The following is a 17,799-nucleotide window of genomic DNA, read 5'->3' as shown; positions in this document are numbered from 1 at the left end:
CCACCTCCCAGGTTAAAGTGATTCTTCTGCCCTAGCCTCCTGAGTAGGTAGAACCACAGATGCATACCACAACGCCCGGCTAAATTTTTTTTTTTTTTTTTGCATTTTTGGAGAGATGGGGCTTCACCATGTTGGTCAGGCTGGTCTCAAACTCCTGACCTCAGGTGATCCACCCACTTGGGCCTCACAACATGCTGGGATTACAGGCATGAGCTACTACACCTGGCCAAGAAGGCTGTTTTTAAACAATAAAATAAGCACCACTGGTTGGCAGCATAGGTTTGAAGAGATGTGGATTCACATGGTAAGATTATGGGAGGCAGGGACATGCTTGCTATGTGTTCAGAGGTAATCCTGAGCACTTGGGAAACTCTTTGCTGCCTTTCACCTAACAGCTCATGAAAAAGGGCCCAGGAGATCTGTTTTTCAGAGAGTGGCCAGGGCAGAGTAGTTTAATTATGTATAGCCTTTAATTTTTAATTAAAGTATTCTTACAATCCCTAATATGAAATATTTAAGCAATATGAGTGTGAAAATAATATAGAAACAGCATGCAGTCACATGACTTAGCAAATTCACACTAGCATGAGTGCACATTTTCTCTTCTTTGTATCACCTTCTGCTCAGTTTACCCAAATAAGTTTATAAAGTTTATGACCATTTTTGGAAGACCTGCTAAAATTTTACCGACTTGGGCTTTGAGGAAATTATTTTCAAGAGAAATTAAATGATGACTCACAGCAAACAAACACAAAACAGAAGTTTTTTTTAATTGAAAAAAATGTATTTCACAGTGTTTAAAATGGTGGAGATTTCAGGAAAGTCTAATCACACTTGACCATGAGTTCTGGTTACTTTTCCTTTATCCTCTGAGGCCAAGAGTTACTTATATCCAAGACCTTGAAGAACTCTTTTTGTCCTGTTGCATATGATCTTGTGACTGGCTCAAGAAGAATGAACTCTAGAAAATATGTAATTGGTTAGAGTTTTTAAACTTTGATTATGGAGATTAAAAAACATACTCATAATACATTTTCCCCAACTGTTGTATAGTAGTAGTTCTTCCAACTTTGCCATAATATGTAATTGCAGCAATATTAGTTAAAAATAATGCCATTCTCCACTTTGCTAATTATTTTGCTATTTTTAAATGGGATCATAGTTAAATCATAATTCATCCAAATTCTATAAACTTTTTTTTTTTTTGCTGTAGCTTTTGGGGGAAATGAAAATGTTTTAAAATTATAACATAAATAGCTAAGGGGATGTAAGGAAGAGCACAGGAAAGTATTAACAGCACAGAGACGTTCTAGTAAAGTCTTATCACATTAGCAAGGAAACTTGGCTAGGGAGACTCTCTCAGGAGGCAGGTGGCTGTGTTCATGGTAAAACCGAGGGGAGACACGTTCTCATTCTCAGCCCAAGAGTCTATATCATTCATTTTCTATGTCTTTGTTCTTTCATGAGCAGTTTGGCTATGTGATTTCTAAAGCCAACTAACTTCATATTAAGCAATTCTTTACCTGGTCAGATTCCCAGTAGACATCAGCTGATCCCAGATGACCAGAGCGTCCTCAGGAAGGAGACCGTTTATTTAAACACATTTTTTAAATTATAAAAGTTGCCTTCCACATGCACCTCATGAACAATAATTGATTCTTCTTTTTGCCACTTTTTTGGGCCTGGATTATTGTAGCCTGGACCTGAGACACAGCAGGTATGATGTAACATGTCAGCATACTCACCCCAGGGTTGTTGAAGTAGAGCTGTTTCCACCAAAAGACAGAACTGTATGCAGCTAATAAGAGCTCCAGCACAGTGAAGATGAGCATCACCACTAGGACACCCTGCAAATCACGACATGAATGGTTGGCACCCAACACAAGCTGGCCCTTGTGCCTGACTGAGAGGACACAGGGCAATGAGCCTCCAGCAATGCAGAGAAAAGGGGACAGGGAAAATTGCTGAATCCTCTTTTCTGCTTTCTCCTTCAGATTTCTTAATAGAAGAAGGGAAATTAGCAGCGACTGTATCATCTCAGAACTTTGGGATCCCACCTAACAACAGAGGAGAGTAATCTGCCACTTATCTCTGGTTGCTTTTATTATCTTCTTTTTGACTATGGTGCTTTTTATTGTCATGACGATATTTCTAGGTGTGTATTTGATTCTGTGTATCCTGCAGTGGTCTCAGTGCATTCCTTCAGTCTGAAATCTCATGTTCTTATTAAATTCTAAAAAATTTCTAGTTATTTACTCTTGCATGTGTTCTCTCTTCCATAATCTCTTACTGGGACTCATATTAGATATGTGTTGAACCTCTGTACTTCCCTGTATTATCATGCTGTTTAAGCTTTCATCCATCTTTTCAAAATGCACATAATATGTTGTGTTCTGGTGAGTTAATCAAATCTAAATTCCATTTCGCTCTTTGTTTCCTTGAATATATTGAATCTTTTGTTTAACTGATCTGCTCAGTTTTTAATTTCAAAGATAATTTTCATTTTTAAATTATGTGATTTTTATTTCTTTTCTCAAATGCGTGTGTCTTTTTTTAATGTAATTTTTTTCCATTTTGATATCTATTACTTTTATTTTTTATTTTTTTGAGACAGGGTCTCATTCTGTCACCTAGGCTCGAGTGCAATGGTGCGACCTTGGCTCACTGCAACCTCCGCCTCCCCACTTCAAGTGATTCCCCTGCCTCAGCCACCCAAGTAGCTGGGTTTACAGGCACATACCACCACTCCTAACTAATTTTTGTATTTTTAGTAGAGACTGCATTTCATCATGTTGGCCAGGCTGGTGTTGAACTCCTGATGTCAGGTGATCTGCCTGCCTCAGCCTCCCAATGTGCTGGGATTACAGGTGTGAGTCACCATGCCTGGCCTGGTTTATATTACTTTTTAAACATTTTTAATGATTTAAAATGTATTTTCATAATAGCCTTATTCAAATTATTGTATTATCCTCAATTCTTGAGCTTCTAATTTTTATGCTTCCTCATTTGCTGCTGCTTCCCATGTTTTTTTGTGTTCTTGTTATGCTTCTCATAATATTTTGGTTGGTGGATAACTTCAGTATGTAGATGGTGGTAGTGGTGGGGTTCTTTGATAGGTAGGCATTGTATAAGCTGGGTTTATGGACATCTCCTTCTATAGTAATTTTAGATTTGATTCTGCTAGAACCTTAGACCACATATCTGATAGCAGTTTTAAACTTTATCCCTTTATTTGAGGTTCCCTTATGTAATTATGAATTTGGATGGCATGCTTGCACAAAGCTTAGTGAGCTGATGGAAGGTTTTCTTGAAATTCCTTGGGTGGAATTTGCTTTATATGATTTTCACAAATTGAAAAAAATATTCCATCTCAGCTTTCAACATTTTTGCAGGGTACTCAATATGAGCTTTATAGTCCTGCCAAATGTCAAATCTCATCATGGGTGTTAAAAGTGCATGATCCTATCCTCTAACACCTATTCCCATCCAGACTTCCCTGGTTTTTTCGCCTCAGCTCTTGTTTGATGATTTGGCTTTAGAATCCTTCTTAGCTTCTGGAACCTAAGACATCTTTCTTCTTTGATTTGTTCTTCCTTCTGCCCTCCTTCCCTTCTTCATCTAATCTTGGCTATATATTTTTTAATTTTTAAAATTTGTTACTTTTGTCCAGGTAATTGCTGTGTTAATTAACAGAGTAGGCCTTTGGAATCTGCTTAGTCTGGCATGTTGAAACTTCTCTGATGTTGTAGGAAGCTCTTTTAGACTCCAGTTGTTGGAGAATGGGAGGCAGTTTGAGGTAATGAAATTTGTTTTCAAATTAAACCCCCAATATGCCTCTCCCACCCCCATTTCTTTACCCAATATCTGTCCTGCACCACGATTATACTATCTGCTGGGCTTCCTCCAGATGGATCTCTGTGCTCTTCCACTTCCTCTAGCTCCTGAACCAAAGGGGTTGCTTTTGACAATCTCAGAGTCACATGGGCAGACCCACAGGAGTGCAAAAGCTTGCACATGTTTTCTGAGATTTGCGAGACAGATGGATCCAAGGGAATGACAGATACTACGTTGGGTTCCCCATGCTCCTACTAAAAGGATTCATAAAGGAAGAAGTCTTCTTCTTCTTTTTTTTTTTTTTGAGATAGAGTTGTTGCCCAGGCTGGAATGCAATGGTGCTATCTCAGCTCACCGCAACCTCCACCTCCTGGGATCAAGGGATTCTCCTGCCTTGACCTCCCAAGTAGCTAGGATTATAGGCATGTGCCACCAAGCCCAGCTAATTTCGTATTTTTAGTAGAGACAGGGTTTCTCCATGTTTGTCAGGCTGGTCTCAAACTCCTGACCTCAGGTGATCTGCCTGCCTCAGCCTCCCAAAGTGCTGGGATTACAGGCGTGAGCTACTGTGCCCAGCCAAGTCTTTCTTCTTAAAAGGCCATGGGTTTATGGTTTTAGCACCATGATCCTACATTTACAGGATGAAATAAACAAGGCTTGTCACCGCGAACAGGTAGTGATCATCAAGTTTGGGAGAAAGGTGCCAAGAAAATGCTGCCCAGAGAGGTTGACATTTTTTCTAGAAGTCATATCCGTGACAGGCTTTCTCCCTTCCCACTGCACTCTGTCAGCCCTGTTGGACCAAAGTACAAAATAATGAGGTATTTGGGCTTAAGATTCATGTTCTGTGGCTAACATAATGTAGCCTACAGGCTTGCATTTGAAGAGTAAATTGAACACTGCACAGCCTCTGCTAGTCCTCAATTCACTGATGATCAGAAGACAAGCATCTTTAAGGGGTAGGGGCATCCAACCCCTAGAAAAGAACCCAAAAGAGATAATCCCAGATTAAAATAAAATTCAGATGAAGAATATTTCTGCCTGTGATGAGTAGGGAGAAGCCTGTTCAACAAAGGTTGTACTTTAAGAGTTAAATTCATCGAGGTTGGAATGTTTGTGATAAGAAAAACCAGAAGAGTGATAGTCTCCCTGTTGTCCTTGATTTCCTCTTCTGACTTTGCCTGGTACACCCCTCACACCATGCAGTCTGCAGACAGGCCTCTTCCAACCATAGGTGTTTGTTTATTTCTGTCTGTCTCCAGACATTTGGACCAACAGGACCAGAGACTGCCAGAAAAGCAGAGGTTATGCAGAGGGAAGACAATGAGATTTCACACGACAGAATATTCAGTCTGAAGCTACTCACTGTTAAACTGACACTGGTCAGGAGACAATCTCTGATTTCATATACTGGATAATAGTACTCCGAATAAGGCAGTGAGGATAGATACTCCTTTTCTGAGTCACAATGTTGAGAGACAGTCCTCAGGGCTACCACACTGTCAGCAAGGAGGAGGAGGCCTGCCCCTGCAGTAACAGAACTCACTGCATTTGAGGTCAGGCTGCTCAGGTCCTGGAAGAGAAACTCTGTATTGGGTTCTCATCACAGAATCAGCAACCGATGCTATTAGCCCTCTGTCCATTGTACTGCAGTGGTGCTTCCTTGGGTCTGTTTTCTTGTATGGACACAAACTGTGTTTTATTCATCTTTGTATCCCTTGTCACTATTTAGTTAATCATATGATATAATTAGTAAATGCTTATAATATAAGAAAATGCATGGATAATTCTTCCTTAGGGAGAAGGGTTCTGGCCCCTTGACTCTCTGCAGCACTCAAGATAGAGACAGTGCTGTTGTGGTCACTGCCAACATCTCCTGTGACTTCCTCAGTAGCCTTAGAACCATTCTGTTTTATTAAAGCCTTCCAGAATATGGATTTTGGTCCCCTCTGGTAAACCGAATCTGTGAATTTGATTTACATAAAAGAGCAGCTTCAAAAAAAGGTAGAGGCAAACTGGAAAAGTTGGAAAACCTATCTATAGTTCTATGGGAACATAAAATATACTTTCAATTGACAAGCAATATTTGTTCAATATGACAAGCATATGCCTTCGATTTTCCCAAGTGACAGGGCATGAGACAGAGGCACATGGGATTAGACCCTGTGCTTCTCTCTCCAGCCATTCACAAACAGAAATATTATCAGACTATAACCACTTTTCCCACAAACCTTGGAGGGAGAATGGGAGAAAGAAACTATAAAGCCTTTACTTCTCTCCATAGCAACAGCTCTCTCTTCCCTGCCACACACCTGCAGAGGTGATTTAAGGAAAAGCCACATCCTGATTCAAGAAGATACGAGGTCTGACTAGCCACAGATGAGGACACATGGATGGTGTATGAGGCTGGTATATGCTCCTGATCATCGAAGCTGCAGTCTAGAACCCAGGAGTAGGGAAGAGAGTTTTGAAGAGTTCACAGCATTCATTGGTTGGAGTCATAGTTCTGGACTTAGAATTCGAAAACCTCTACTCTTATCCTAGCTCTGTCACTGACTCATCAGTGTGCTTGTGCAAGTCCTTCTTACTCTGGGCTTCAGTTATCTTATTTATAAAATGTGGATGATGAATTGTCTGATCTCAGAAGTGGCTTCCCAAATGCACTGAATAGATGGAAAGGGAAATCTATGCTTGGACTTGACTCCGCATGTGGGACAGAGAACAACATATGGGCCCCATTGCTCCTATGGTAGCTTTGGGAAAAGATACTGCCCATTGGGATTAGTTTTCCCTTCATCCGCTGGAGACTCAGCGCCTGAATTTATATAACTACAGAGCTGGAGTAGAAAAGGGCAAGACAACCATCCTCCCCAGCACACATTCTCTTCCAATAATGCTTAAACAAAGAAGAGCATGTGTGTCTCTGCTAATGCATCATCATGCTATGGGAGAATCCTTTCTCCCAAATTGTAGAAGAGGACTCGGGAGATGGTGTGGTGAATGTGGTTCTCTTGGGCCTGATCCACCTGCAGGTCGGTATTCCAACTTCTCCAGTATGCTTCTGTGTTTTCTCGGAAGCTGCTCCTTTAAGTAAGAAGCCATAAATTGGGTTTCTAAGGAGGGACCAAAGAACATATTCTAGATGCACTTAGGGATATATAATAATTCTAAAGTGGTTGAGGAAGCCAAGGGGATGTTGGCAGTGGCATGAGTGGTATTGTCTCTGTGTTTGGTGCTGCAATCAGTGCTGGCATTGCAGACATTCTGCTCACCCTCACTCCATCACTCTCATTCTCTGCCACGTTACTTTGAAGTGATATTTTTCTCAGACATCCAATTATCAAGAATGGGTTTTTGGATGGAAATAGTCTCCTCCAGCCTAGAAAAAGATGACAGCACCCTCTTCTAAGAGAAGACTGAATGCCTCCCTACCTGATATTTGACTGGATGAGGTTTATTTCAGTTGCTTAAATAGTGGAAATTTGAAAATATATCATGGACTTCTTTCAACTCGTTACCATGGCCATTGAGTAGGGTAAACCAGCTATCCTGGTTTGCCTGGGGAGTAAGGGGTTTTCCAGGATATAGGCTATGTGATCTAGGAGGCAAGAAGTTTGGGCTCTACTCTTAGTTCTACCAATGGAACATCCAGGAGAACCCAGGCTTCCCTATTATAAGCTTTGTCTCCCTAAACTGTAAAATAGGAATTTTTTTTTTTTTGAGACAGTTTCACTCTTGTTACCCAAGCTGAGTGCAATGGCACAATCTTGGCTCACTGCAACCTCCACCTCCCGGGTTCAGGCAATTCTCCTGCCTCAGCCTCCTGAGTAGCTGGGATTATCAGCACGCACCACCATGCCCAGCTAATTTTTTGTATTTTTAGTAGAGACGGGGTTTCACCATGTTGACCAGGATGGTCTCGATCTCTTGACCTCGTGATCCACCCGCCTCGGCCTCCCAAAGTGCTGGAATTACAGGCGTGAGCCACCGTGCCTGGCCTATAATAGGAATTTTGAACTAAAAGAATTAACTGTGACATTCCTTCTATTCCAAACAGCTGAGATCCGATGGTCCTTATACTTACAAAGGGCTTAGTTGATTGCTTTCCAGAGATGATTGAGAGAGATCCAGTAACGCCAAACTGCTCAAAAAAGAGAGAAACGATCAGTTCAGTCATCTTGTGGAAATGTGCCCACCATGTCACTATCAATCACCATCAAAAGTGCTGTTGGAAAATTTTTAGAGAGAGAACACTGCAGAAATCGTGTGGGTCCACATTTCTAGAAAGGCCTAGTTTCCACCTGATGTAAGAATGTCTATATCGACTTTTAATGACATGCAGATACATAGAGGGGTTGGATTTGTTTTAGTGGAAATCACCAGGAACTGAGGAGGCCTGGAGAAAAGGTGTACATGGGAATGAGAAGAGTGTTACTACATTACAGGGTTGAAGGAGAGGAGGTTGAGATGGACAAATGACTCAGGTGGATAGAGAGATGGGAACAACCCACAGAAGCACTCAGGAACTAGGCTCTGATGGGACGAGGTATGGAAACACATGGACTGGAAGTTATTGGTGTATGTTGCTTGAGTCAGAATGGGAGTTGAGGAAAGTGGGAAGAATAGGCCCTGACGTGAAGTTTTTATCATAAAGCCCCAAAAGTTCGTAGTTAACCCAGTGGTATTAAAGATCCAGTTGGCAGAGGAAAGGTATTCTGAGAAGCTGAAAAGTTGCTTGTGTGTGGCCTGGATATTGAATAGCCACAGGCAAAGAGGGTCCAGTATGAGCTAACACTGCCTTCTCTAAGGAGAAGTGGGCCCCACTAGTTATAGGGAGAAGGCAAGGACAAATTGTGCTCTAGGGCGGGAGCAGGACCTCCTTACCTGACTGCACATTTTGTGTTCACACAGGAAGTATACTCACACAGAAGTGGTACCTTAGTATATGTCTTCTGCCCAGAATGTTTGCTTTTTCTCCTTTGTATAAGATACTATGTGGAGAAGAAATAACCCCTTGTGGGAAGTGTGAGTTTGCCCTGGCCACTCTCTGCAAAACAGATCTACTAGGCCCTTTTTCATGAGCCATTAGGTGGAAGGCAGCAAAGAGAGTTTCTCAAGTGCTCAGGGTTACCTCTGAACGCGTAGCAAGCATGTTCCTGCCTCCCATGAATCCTACCCTTGTGAATCCAAATCTCTGCAAACATGTGGCATCAACCAGTGGTGCTCAATTTATTGTTTTAAAATGGCCTTCTCACTCTCTACCTGAAAAGTTAATTATTCTCACAATGGAGGAAATCCAATGGCCTCATCCAAGCCCCAAAGAGGGATAATGAAAAAGCATCCACTTTTCCAGAGGTATGCTGTAATGCCAGGTAAAAAATGCTGTGCTGGTATACTCATTGTATTACCATTTCCTCTTGCCCCCTGCCCTGCAGCAAGACAGATCAAGTCTCTCTGCTGCTCTTCCTGAATAGGAGGAATGTGTGTAGGGCAATGATAGAAGGAAAGTTGAGGCCTTGCCTTCTTTTGCCTCCTGGCCTCTTGGAGTCTGAGTCACTCATGACTATGCACCCAGTTAGCATTTATAAAGCATTAGAGACCCCCATTCTACTCACACACAGAGCTCCTAAAAATGGGTACCCAGACATCAAAGTGGTGGAAATTGCTGAATTGAAGTGGGAAGGGTAGGGAGCAAAAACCAAGATGACCCCCAAACTTGATATCATCAGGCAACACAGGATCTGGACAGTCTACAAGAGAGAAGACAGGAAATCTAGAATATACTTCAAACCGATGAAAGTGATTATTTGAATGCACATTGTGAAGTATAAAGAGTATCAAAATACATTATAATTTGTTATATTAAAGAGGAAAAAATGTTACAAGGAGCCAATAGAAATGTTTCTAGAGGAAGTCATACATAGCTAATCTCTTCTGATAGGATTATTATACTAGCAAATCGGGAAGTGATCATATGCACATTTTAACTTTTTCTGAAAAAGATACTTGACAGTTTTTAAATCTATTTCCTTGAAAAGTAGATTAAAAAGTTGTCCAGTGAGGTGGAAATAACCAACTTTTCACAGGAGTGTTAATGAAAGACATTCTCAGTTGAAATTAGATAGAGCAGGTCATCTCTTCTGCTGTAATTCATCTTATTTTGTTTATCATTGGATTTTAATAATAATTATTTCACAAGTGGAGGAACTGGAGTTTTACCTGTTAGCTTGCTCCAAAGCCCATGCTTTTGTTCATAGCTTAATGTATATGCAATTGAAAGATGATACAAACATAGGAAAAATAAAAAAGTCAACCATTCATATCATCAGTAGTTACTGAATACGTGTTGTGTGCCAGGCTCCAGGGAATGACACAAATGAAAATCGCTACCATTGGAGAGCTTATGTATACTATGTTCTTTACAGGCAATTTCCATGGAAGGCAGAATAGAGTTAAGAGCAAAGTGGTAGGACATGAGGCCTGTGAAGTACTGGAGGCATGGGGCAAACTATGTAGGGATATCTAGGCTCTGTTTTACCAAATTTGCTTTTCATTTTGAGCAAAAAAAGAAATCCCACTGGATAATTTGGGGCCAGAAGAATATGTGGTCTAACTTTCATTTTTACAACCGTACCAGCTGTACTAAGAATAGTGAAGAAACAGGGAAGGCAGATCCATCTAAAACTGGGAATGAAGAGGAGTTGGGTATTATAAAAGGGTATTCAAAACCATATGGAGATTAAAGCTCTGGATTTGAGGGATGGCGATCTGGGACACTTGGAAGTCTTACAATTACTCATACGGACAGGGAGAAAATAGGTCATGAGATTAGCCTTCATTATCTCATCTCAAAATATTTGAAAAATGAGCTCAAAGTTAAGAATATCTCATTTAATCATGCTGAGTAAAATCTATATGGCTAAATAGACCGTCTTTACTAAAGACAAAATAAAAAAGACTAACTTGTTCATTGTGAAGCATGCTAGTGGAAAAGATAGAGTGATTTTAGTTTGTAGAAACTGCTGCAGAGGATATAGTCTTCCCTTAAATCGCCATTTTATGTTCCCATTAGCCTGGAATCAGCCAGAAAAGAGTGAAAGAGCTTCCCAGACCCACTGGAGATCTTTAGTCTAGATACATTTACAAAGTATTTTCTCCGTGTTCCCTTTATAATGAGATGGACTTACCCCGAGAACGGTGGCTTCTGTTGGCAGCCCACTCTGCAGGTAATCTTCTTCTCGGTACATGTGTCCAGGTTTCTCTCTTTCAGGGACAGCCATGCCCTTTGGTGTAAAGATGCCAAAAGCCCTCGTGGTTTGGGATTGTAATAGCATGATGCTGATGATGCTGGAAAGGCATCAAAGTAAGTTACTTCCCAAGGTTTGACTTAGACTCAGAAGCTTCCCAGAGACCCTACATTGTAGGAACTTAGGTTTTTTGCCATTACTCAAAGGCCGGTTGTCCCTTAGAAACAAAACAAGACACGATGGGGCGTTATAAAGTGAGCATTCTGGGCACAGTTCATCCATTGTGGTCAAGAGGCATGTCACTGGGAGAGAACTGCACACATTTTGAGGGTTCACACAATCGAGAGGTGAGCAAATCACATAGAACTTGCTTTGTAGCCCTGAGTGTGTCTATCTCACTCTCCCTCCAATGACCCCTGCTTCCAGCTTCTTTTCCCTATCTCCTGTGTCTCTGCTTCACCTGTGCTACCTTCCCATACCAGAATTACACTTTTATTCTACACTTGCACCGATCAGTCTTCTACTCCAATCTTCATTTTATCTTCATAAAAATGTTGGTGGTGAGCTGGGTGCAATAGCTCACACTTGTAATCCCAGCACCTTGGGAGGCCAAGGCAGGTGGATCACCTGAGGTCAGGAGTTTGAGACCAGCCTGACCAACATGGAGAAACCCTGTCTCTGCTAAAACTCTAAAATTAGCCAGGTGTGGTGTTGCATGCCTGTAATCCCAGCTACTTGGGAGAATGAGGCTGGAGAATCACTTGAATCCAGGAGGCAGAGGTTGTGGTGAGCCAAGATCACAGCACTGTACTTCAGCCCGGCACCTGGCAACAGAACAAGACTATCTCAAAACAAAACAAACAATAAAAAAAACTCTGTCTCAAAAAAAAAAAAAATATTTGGGATGAATGCTGTTCCACTTTCCTTTTCTGTAGGAAGATGGCCTGTCCCATCCCAAATCTTCCTCCTTGCTTTCATTGGCTTAGTAATTAGTAATGTAAACATTTATTTAACTCCTGCTGACTTCCAGAAATTAGACCATTGCAACTCTAATCCTTATAACAACCCTGTCACTTACATGTCATTACATCAATTTTATACATTAGAAACCTAGGGCTGAAAAGTTCAAGTGATTTTCATGGAATAAAATAGTCACATAAAGCACTCAGCCTGGCACATAGAATGTGTTCGATATGTGATAGCAAATATTAACAGCCTGCGTTTACATGATGGGATTGAGACTTATCTGGCTCAGAGGCTTGTGATATTTTTCTCTATGCCATGTCCATTCTCCTCATCTTCCTCTTGCTTCCTCTCTTCCTTCCTCACATTTCCAGTTCCCTTGTAGATTCCAGGAGCAAGTTGTCTGCCACTGCCAACTCAGCAGCATTGCTGGGCCTCTGTGGTGTCAGCAGCAGGGCTCAGCCCCTGAAATGTTGCCCAGATTTGTTTTCAGCTCAGCATTCTTCCTACTGAAGGCCAGAGTTTAGATAAAGGCTTGTGATCCTTGAAAGGTGCCACAGCTCTGCTGCCTGACGTTTTGCCTCAATGTGTTGGTGCTTTAGGAATGGTGGCTGGGCACGGTGGCTCATGCCTGTAATCCCAGCACTTTGGGAGGCTGAAGCGGGTGGATCACAAGGTCAAGAGATTGAGATCATCCTGGTCACCATGGTGAAACCCCGTCTCTACCAAAAATACAAAAATTAGCTGGGCATGGTGGCACATGCCTGTAATCCCAGCTACTTGGGAGGCTGAGGCAGGAGAATTGCTTGAATTTAGGAGGCGGAGATTGCGGTGAGCCGAGATCGCACCACTGCACTCCAGCCTGGGTAACAAGAGCGAAACTCCGTCTCAAAAAAACAAAAAACAACAAAAAAACGGGAATGGTTCTGGGGTCTCTTGGGAGAAGTGGATAACGTGTAAAGATTGGAAATGACACCTAGAATCTCTTTACGAGAGGGAGATGGAAAAGTGCGCTGGGATGGGAATCCAATGCCTCAGCGTCTAGTTGCACATCTGAGCATGTGACTTGGAGTCCAGTCCTGTGTTCAGCTCCCATATCCACCAATGAATGCTAAACTCACCCTGGGCAAGGTATTTCATCACTTCATAGATTTGTGGCATGGGTTAGATAAGACGGCACATATAATGGGCTCAACATAGAGCGAGGCATGTGATAAACTCACAAAACATATCAGTTACATCCAATACTCATGGGAAGCCCAGTTCTGATATTGATGAGCTGGCCATGGATAGGATATTTCCCTTTATTCATCCTCAGTTTCCCTATCTGTAAAATAGAGATAATGACACTATCCTGAAGGTCTCTTGTGAGGATGTGAATAACATATGTGAGTGCCTTTTGTTGTAACTCTTTGAGTTTTATCAGGTGTTCTATAATAGTCAATGTTGGGACCTCTATTTTATTTCTCCTCCTAGATCTGTGCCTTAGTTTCTCATGCTCTCCAGGCACCAAGTAGCTTATCTGAAAAGTTATTAAACCTAAAGTTCTCTTTGTTTAAGGAGAGAATTTTCATTTCTTGGAATCTGGAAATCTGGGTGGAAGTATGGGTGAGGTTATCCGTCCTGTGAAAGAAATAATGTTGATGCTAAATCCTTGCAGTGGAGCCAGGGTGAGCCTTCCAAACAGTATATTTAAATAAATGGATGTCTCTAGATTCATTTAATCAGCATATCTTTAGAGCCAGAGAAGTAGAAAAAAATCTCAATCCTAGAAAGATTCTAGGTTTCAGAATCAAACAGTAGTTCTGATAAAATGATAATCATTGCTAACATTGATTGAGCATGAACTATGAATGTGGAAAGTGATAATCACTGCTAACATCAACTGGGCATGAACTACACATGTGACATTCTATTAAGAGTGTTGTGACTTTCTCATTTATTCTACACAGTGACTCTCAGAGATGGGTGCTGTTGTTACTTGAACCCTGAAGATCAGAAAAATGAGGCTTGGAGCAGTGTAATAGCTTGCATAAGATTGCCTGCCTAGCAGGTAGTAGAGGCAAGATTTGGGCATGGGCCATCTAACACCAGAGTTCTTCTATATCCCTGTCAGTCTGTGCTTGCCCAGCTAGCTACGCCTGATTCTCATCCTCTCTGTTCTTCCTCCCTTATTGTTGAAGCACTGGCTGTTGCTCATCAGTTCCATATCCTCCCCCAGGAACATTGCTAACCTTAGGGAATAGAGGTTGAAGATTTCTATTTCCGAAATTGTTTTCATGTTGTAGAAACTTGGCTTCTACCTTGCCCCTTGTGGTTCAATAGCCCAAATATGCCAACTAGACTCCTTCCTCTAGTCTTTGTAACCCTTTAGCTCTGGGTTCCTTTCTTTAGTTTTTAGATCCCATAATTTTTAGATCAAGCAGAAAATGCTTGATTCTCAGTTGAAGCTCACACTTTAAAGTTTAATGGATACTTTCAGACTATAGCCTATCTATCTCATACCATGAACATTTATTTTCCTTTGTTATTTCTTTCTTCCTTCCTTTCTTTTTCTTTTTTTTTTTTTTGAGACAGAGTCTCACTTTGTCACCAAGGCTGGAGTACAGTGGCTCGATCTCGGCTCACTGCAACCTCCACATCCCAGTTCAAGCGATTCTCCTGCCTCAGCCTCCCGAGTAGCTGGGACCACAGGTGCATGCCACCACACCTGGCTAATTTTTGTATTTTTAGTAGAGACGGTGTTTCACCATGTTGGTCAGACTCGTCTCAAACTCCTGATCCCGTGATCTGCCTGTCTTGGCCTCCCAAAGTGCTGGGATTATAGGCATGATCCTTGTTATTTCTTAACTGTTTGTTCTGTTTGAAAAAGTGCATAAACCATTCAGGACATAGGCATAGGCAAGGACTTCGTGACTAAAACACCAAAAGCATTGGCAGCAAAAGCCAAAATAGACAAATGGGATCTAATTAAACTCCAGAGCTTCTGCACAGCAAAAGAAACAATCATTAGAGTGAACCAGCAATCAACAGAATGGGAAAATTTTTTTGCAATCTACCCATCTGACAAAGGGCTAATATTCAGAAACTACAAAGAACTAAAACAGATTTATAAGAAAAAACAAACAAACCCATTCAAAAATGGGCAAAGGATATGAGCAGACACTTTTCAAAACAGGACATATATGAGGCCAACAAATATATGAAAAAATGCTCATCATCACTGGTCATTAGAGAAATGCAAATCAAAACCACATTGAGATACCATCTCATGCCCATTAGAATGTCAATCACTAAAAATCTGGAGATAACAGATGCTGGAGAGAATGTGGAGAAATAGGAACACTTTTACACTGTTGGGAGTGTAAATTAGTTCAACCATTATGGAAGACAGTGTGGTAATTAGTTAGACAGTGTGATTAGACAGTGTGTAAATTAGTTCAACCATTATGGAAGACAGTGTGGTCAAATAGAAATACCATTTGACCCAGCAATCCCATTACTGGGTATATACCCAGTGGATTATAAATAATTCTATTATAAAGACACATGTACACCTATGTTCATTGTGGCACTGTTTATGACAGCAAAGACCTGGAACCAACCAAAATGCCCATCAGTGATAGACTGGATGAGGAAAATGTGGTGCATATATACCATGGAATACTACGCAGCCATAAAAACTATCAGTTCATGTCCTTTCTTGGGACATAGATGAATCTGGAAACCATCATTCTCAGCAAACTGGCACAAGGACAGAAAATCAAGCACCACATGTTCTCACTCATAGGCAGGTGTTGAACAATGAGAACACATGGACACAGGGAGGGGAGCATCACACACTGGGGTCTGTTAGGGGCAGTGGGGAGGGACAGCAGGGCATGGGGAGGTTGGGGAGAAATAACATGGGAAGAAATGACAAATACAGGTGACGAGCAGATGGAGGCAGCAAACCACCTTGCCATATATGTACCTGTGCAACAACTCTGCAAGATCTGCACCTGTACCCTAAACCTAAAGTACAACAAAAAATAAATGAAAAAAGCAAGAGTGCATAAAATACTACCATTACAAGGGAATCAAATTTGAAGAAGAAAACAGATAAGCTTCTTAACTTTCAACTGCCACCCGATTACTCATTTCATACACACGTATTCTTTACATTCTCTCTTCCTCTCTGTCACTTTGTCTCTCTCCTCTTTATATATGTTCACAGACATTCAGAACTCTACAGAAATAGTCATTCTATCCATGCCAACTATAACTGTTCTTTTTGCACTTAATATTATTCTGCAGACATATTTGACTAAGAAATAGAAATAATAGAAATCCTACATTTAAAAGCAAATGATAAATTCTGATACATGCCACAACATGGATGAACCTTGAAGACAACATGGCAAGTGAAATAATCCCGTCACAAAAGGACAAAGATTGCATGATTCTACTTACTTGAGGCACCTACAATAGTCAAATGCACAGAAAGTAGAATGGTGGTTGCCAGGGGCTGCGGAGAGAGGGCAATGGAAAGCTATTGTTTAATGGCCATGGAGTTCCAGTTTGGGAAGACTAGAAAGTTCTGGAGTTGGGTGAGGGTTGCACAATGGTGTGAATGTACTTAATGCCACAAAATGGTACACGTGAAAATGGTCAAAAGGCTACAATTATTTTAAGTATATTTTACTACAATAGAAAAGCCAAATGGTATATTGACATAAATGGATGTCTCTAGATTCATTTAACCAATCACATATTCATGACTATTTAGGTGATTTCTACTTTTTCTTTTTGCCACTATGAACAATGCCATAATGAACATCGTTGCGCTTTTGTGATGTCTCCTGCATTTAATTATCTCAGAGTGACATATGGAAGTGCATGCATTACATTTAAAGCTATGATATTTAAATTTTGACACACATTGCTACTTTTAGGAGGATCCTATATAACCAAGATTCTTTATGTTTCACAAGAAGTCTCCAGGCTGATGCTATCATCTCCAAACACCACAGGCTGAGAGGATGCTTTGTCCTTCCACATTTGCTTTGTGGAGATAGACAAGTGGGACCCACAACTTCCAAGATGACTCAAATCCTTGCTTTGAGGATAAATCATGGCATGGAGGTCAACAGCTCTGCCCAGCAATTTTCCGTATTACGGAATTAGAGTAGGACAATGAGGTTCTAATGCAGGATTCAGTCTAATTGCACAGTATTTGTTGAGAGTATACTCTGTGTAAGACTAAGTGACACACGAGAAGAACGCAGAGCATCGCAGAAAATGACCTCAAATCTTGAGGGAAACCTAAGAATGGTTACCCAACTTTCTTATTTGGCACGTGAATAAACTGAGACCCAAAAAGGAGACCAAGCTGATGCTCCAACTCACTCAGGTTGTAAGATTCAGAGACAGGATTATAACCCAATTCCCCAGCTGTCTTTTCAGAAGCACATAATCTCCCCCAAAAGTCATGATTTAAACCAAGGTGCCTACCTGTTCTCACAGCCTGCTCCCTTGTGCTGTGGCTGGTGGGTCAGCTCACCTCTGTGGAGCACTCATTCAGCTGGATCTTCCCACTGGCTATTCCTGCCAGACAGATCTGGCTGCTCTGCTCTCCTGCCTCTGAGACTTCCTGTCCCTTCCTCAGCGCAGTGTTTATTATTACACAGGATATGAATTTTGCTGTAGTTACAGACTCTTGCTATATAAAAAGTGCCTCTGCTTCCTCTTTCTAAATTCTGAGGTTTGGAAAAAT

General features: G+C 41.2%; 2 protein-coding genes across 18 annotated transcripts in view; one reads left to right on the top strand and one right to left on the bottom strand.

Moving 5' to 3' along the window:
- MS4A6A (membrane spanning 4-domains A6A) overlaps positions 1-17,799 on the top strand; it is a 269,396-nt gene that overhangs the window by 110,582 nt on the left and 141,015 nt on the right. The window lies entirely within an intron of this gene.
- MS4A7 (membrane spanning 4-domains A7) lies at positions 753-17,678 on the bottom strand. Of its 8 annotated transcripts, none has more exons than XM_035262820.3 (9): positions 17,538-17,678; positions 16,497-16,551; positions 16,018-16,058; positions 11,022-12,509; positions 9,450-9,584; positions 7,919-7,975; positions 5,201-5,407; positions 1,746-1,847; positions 753-961 (listed from the first exon to the last, which is right to left on the bottom strand). In XM_035262820.3, the coding sequence occupies exons 4-9, from the start codon at positions 11,166-11,168 to the stop codon at positions 887-889; spliced, it is 723 nt and encodes a 240-aa protein (XP_035118711.1). In that variant the 5' UTR covers positions 11,169-12,509; positions 16,018-16,058; positions 16,497-16,551; positions 17,538-17,678; the 3' UTR covers positions 753-886. The 8 variants fall into 8 exon arrangements, 6 of the variants coding, with proteins under 6 accessions (XP_035118711.1, XP_078197259.1, XP_035118709.1 ...); XM_078341133.1 differs by having other exon boundaries at positions 11,022-11,181; XR_013523449.1 differs by lacking the exons at positions 1,746-1,847; positions 16,018-16,058 and adding an exon at positions 1,524-1,703.

Source organism: Callithrix jacchus, chromosome 10, assembly GCF_049354715.1.
Source record: "Callithrix jacchus isolate 240 chromosome 10, calJac240_pri, whole genome shotgun sequence".
NCBI lineage: Eukaryota > Metazoa > Chordata > Mammalia > Primates > Cebidae > Callithrix > Callithrix jacchus.
This window is presented reverse-complemented; position numbering and strand designations above follow the sequence as displayed.

Excerpts from the sequence above, each read along its gene's own strand:
- MS4A7 (XM_035262820.3), bottom strand. The coding sequence starts at position 11,168 with ATGCTATTACAATCCCAAACCACGAGGGCTTTTGGCATCTTTACACCA. Across the intron at positions 5,408-7,918 it reads AGCAATCAACTAAGCCCTTT|GACCTGAGCAGCCTGACCTC; the intron begins GTAAGTATAAGG and ends TTTCTCTTCCAG. Across the intron at positions 962-1,745 it reads TCTACTTCAACAACCCTGGG|AGTTCATTCTTCTTGAGCCA; the intron begins GTGAGTATGCTG and ends CATATTTTCTAG.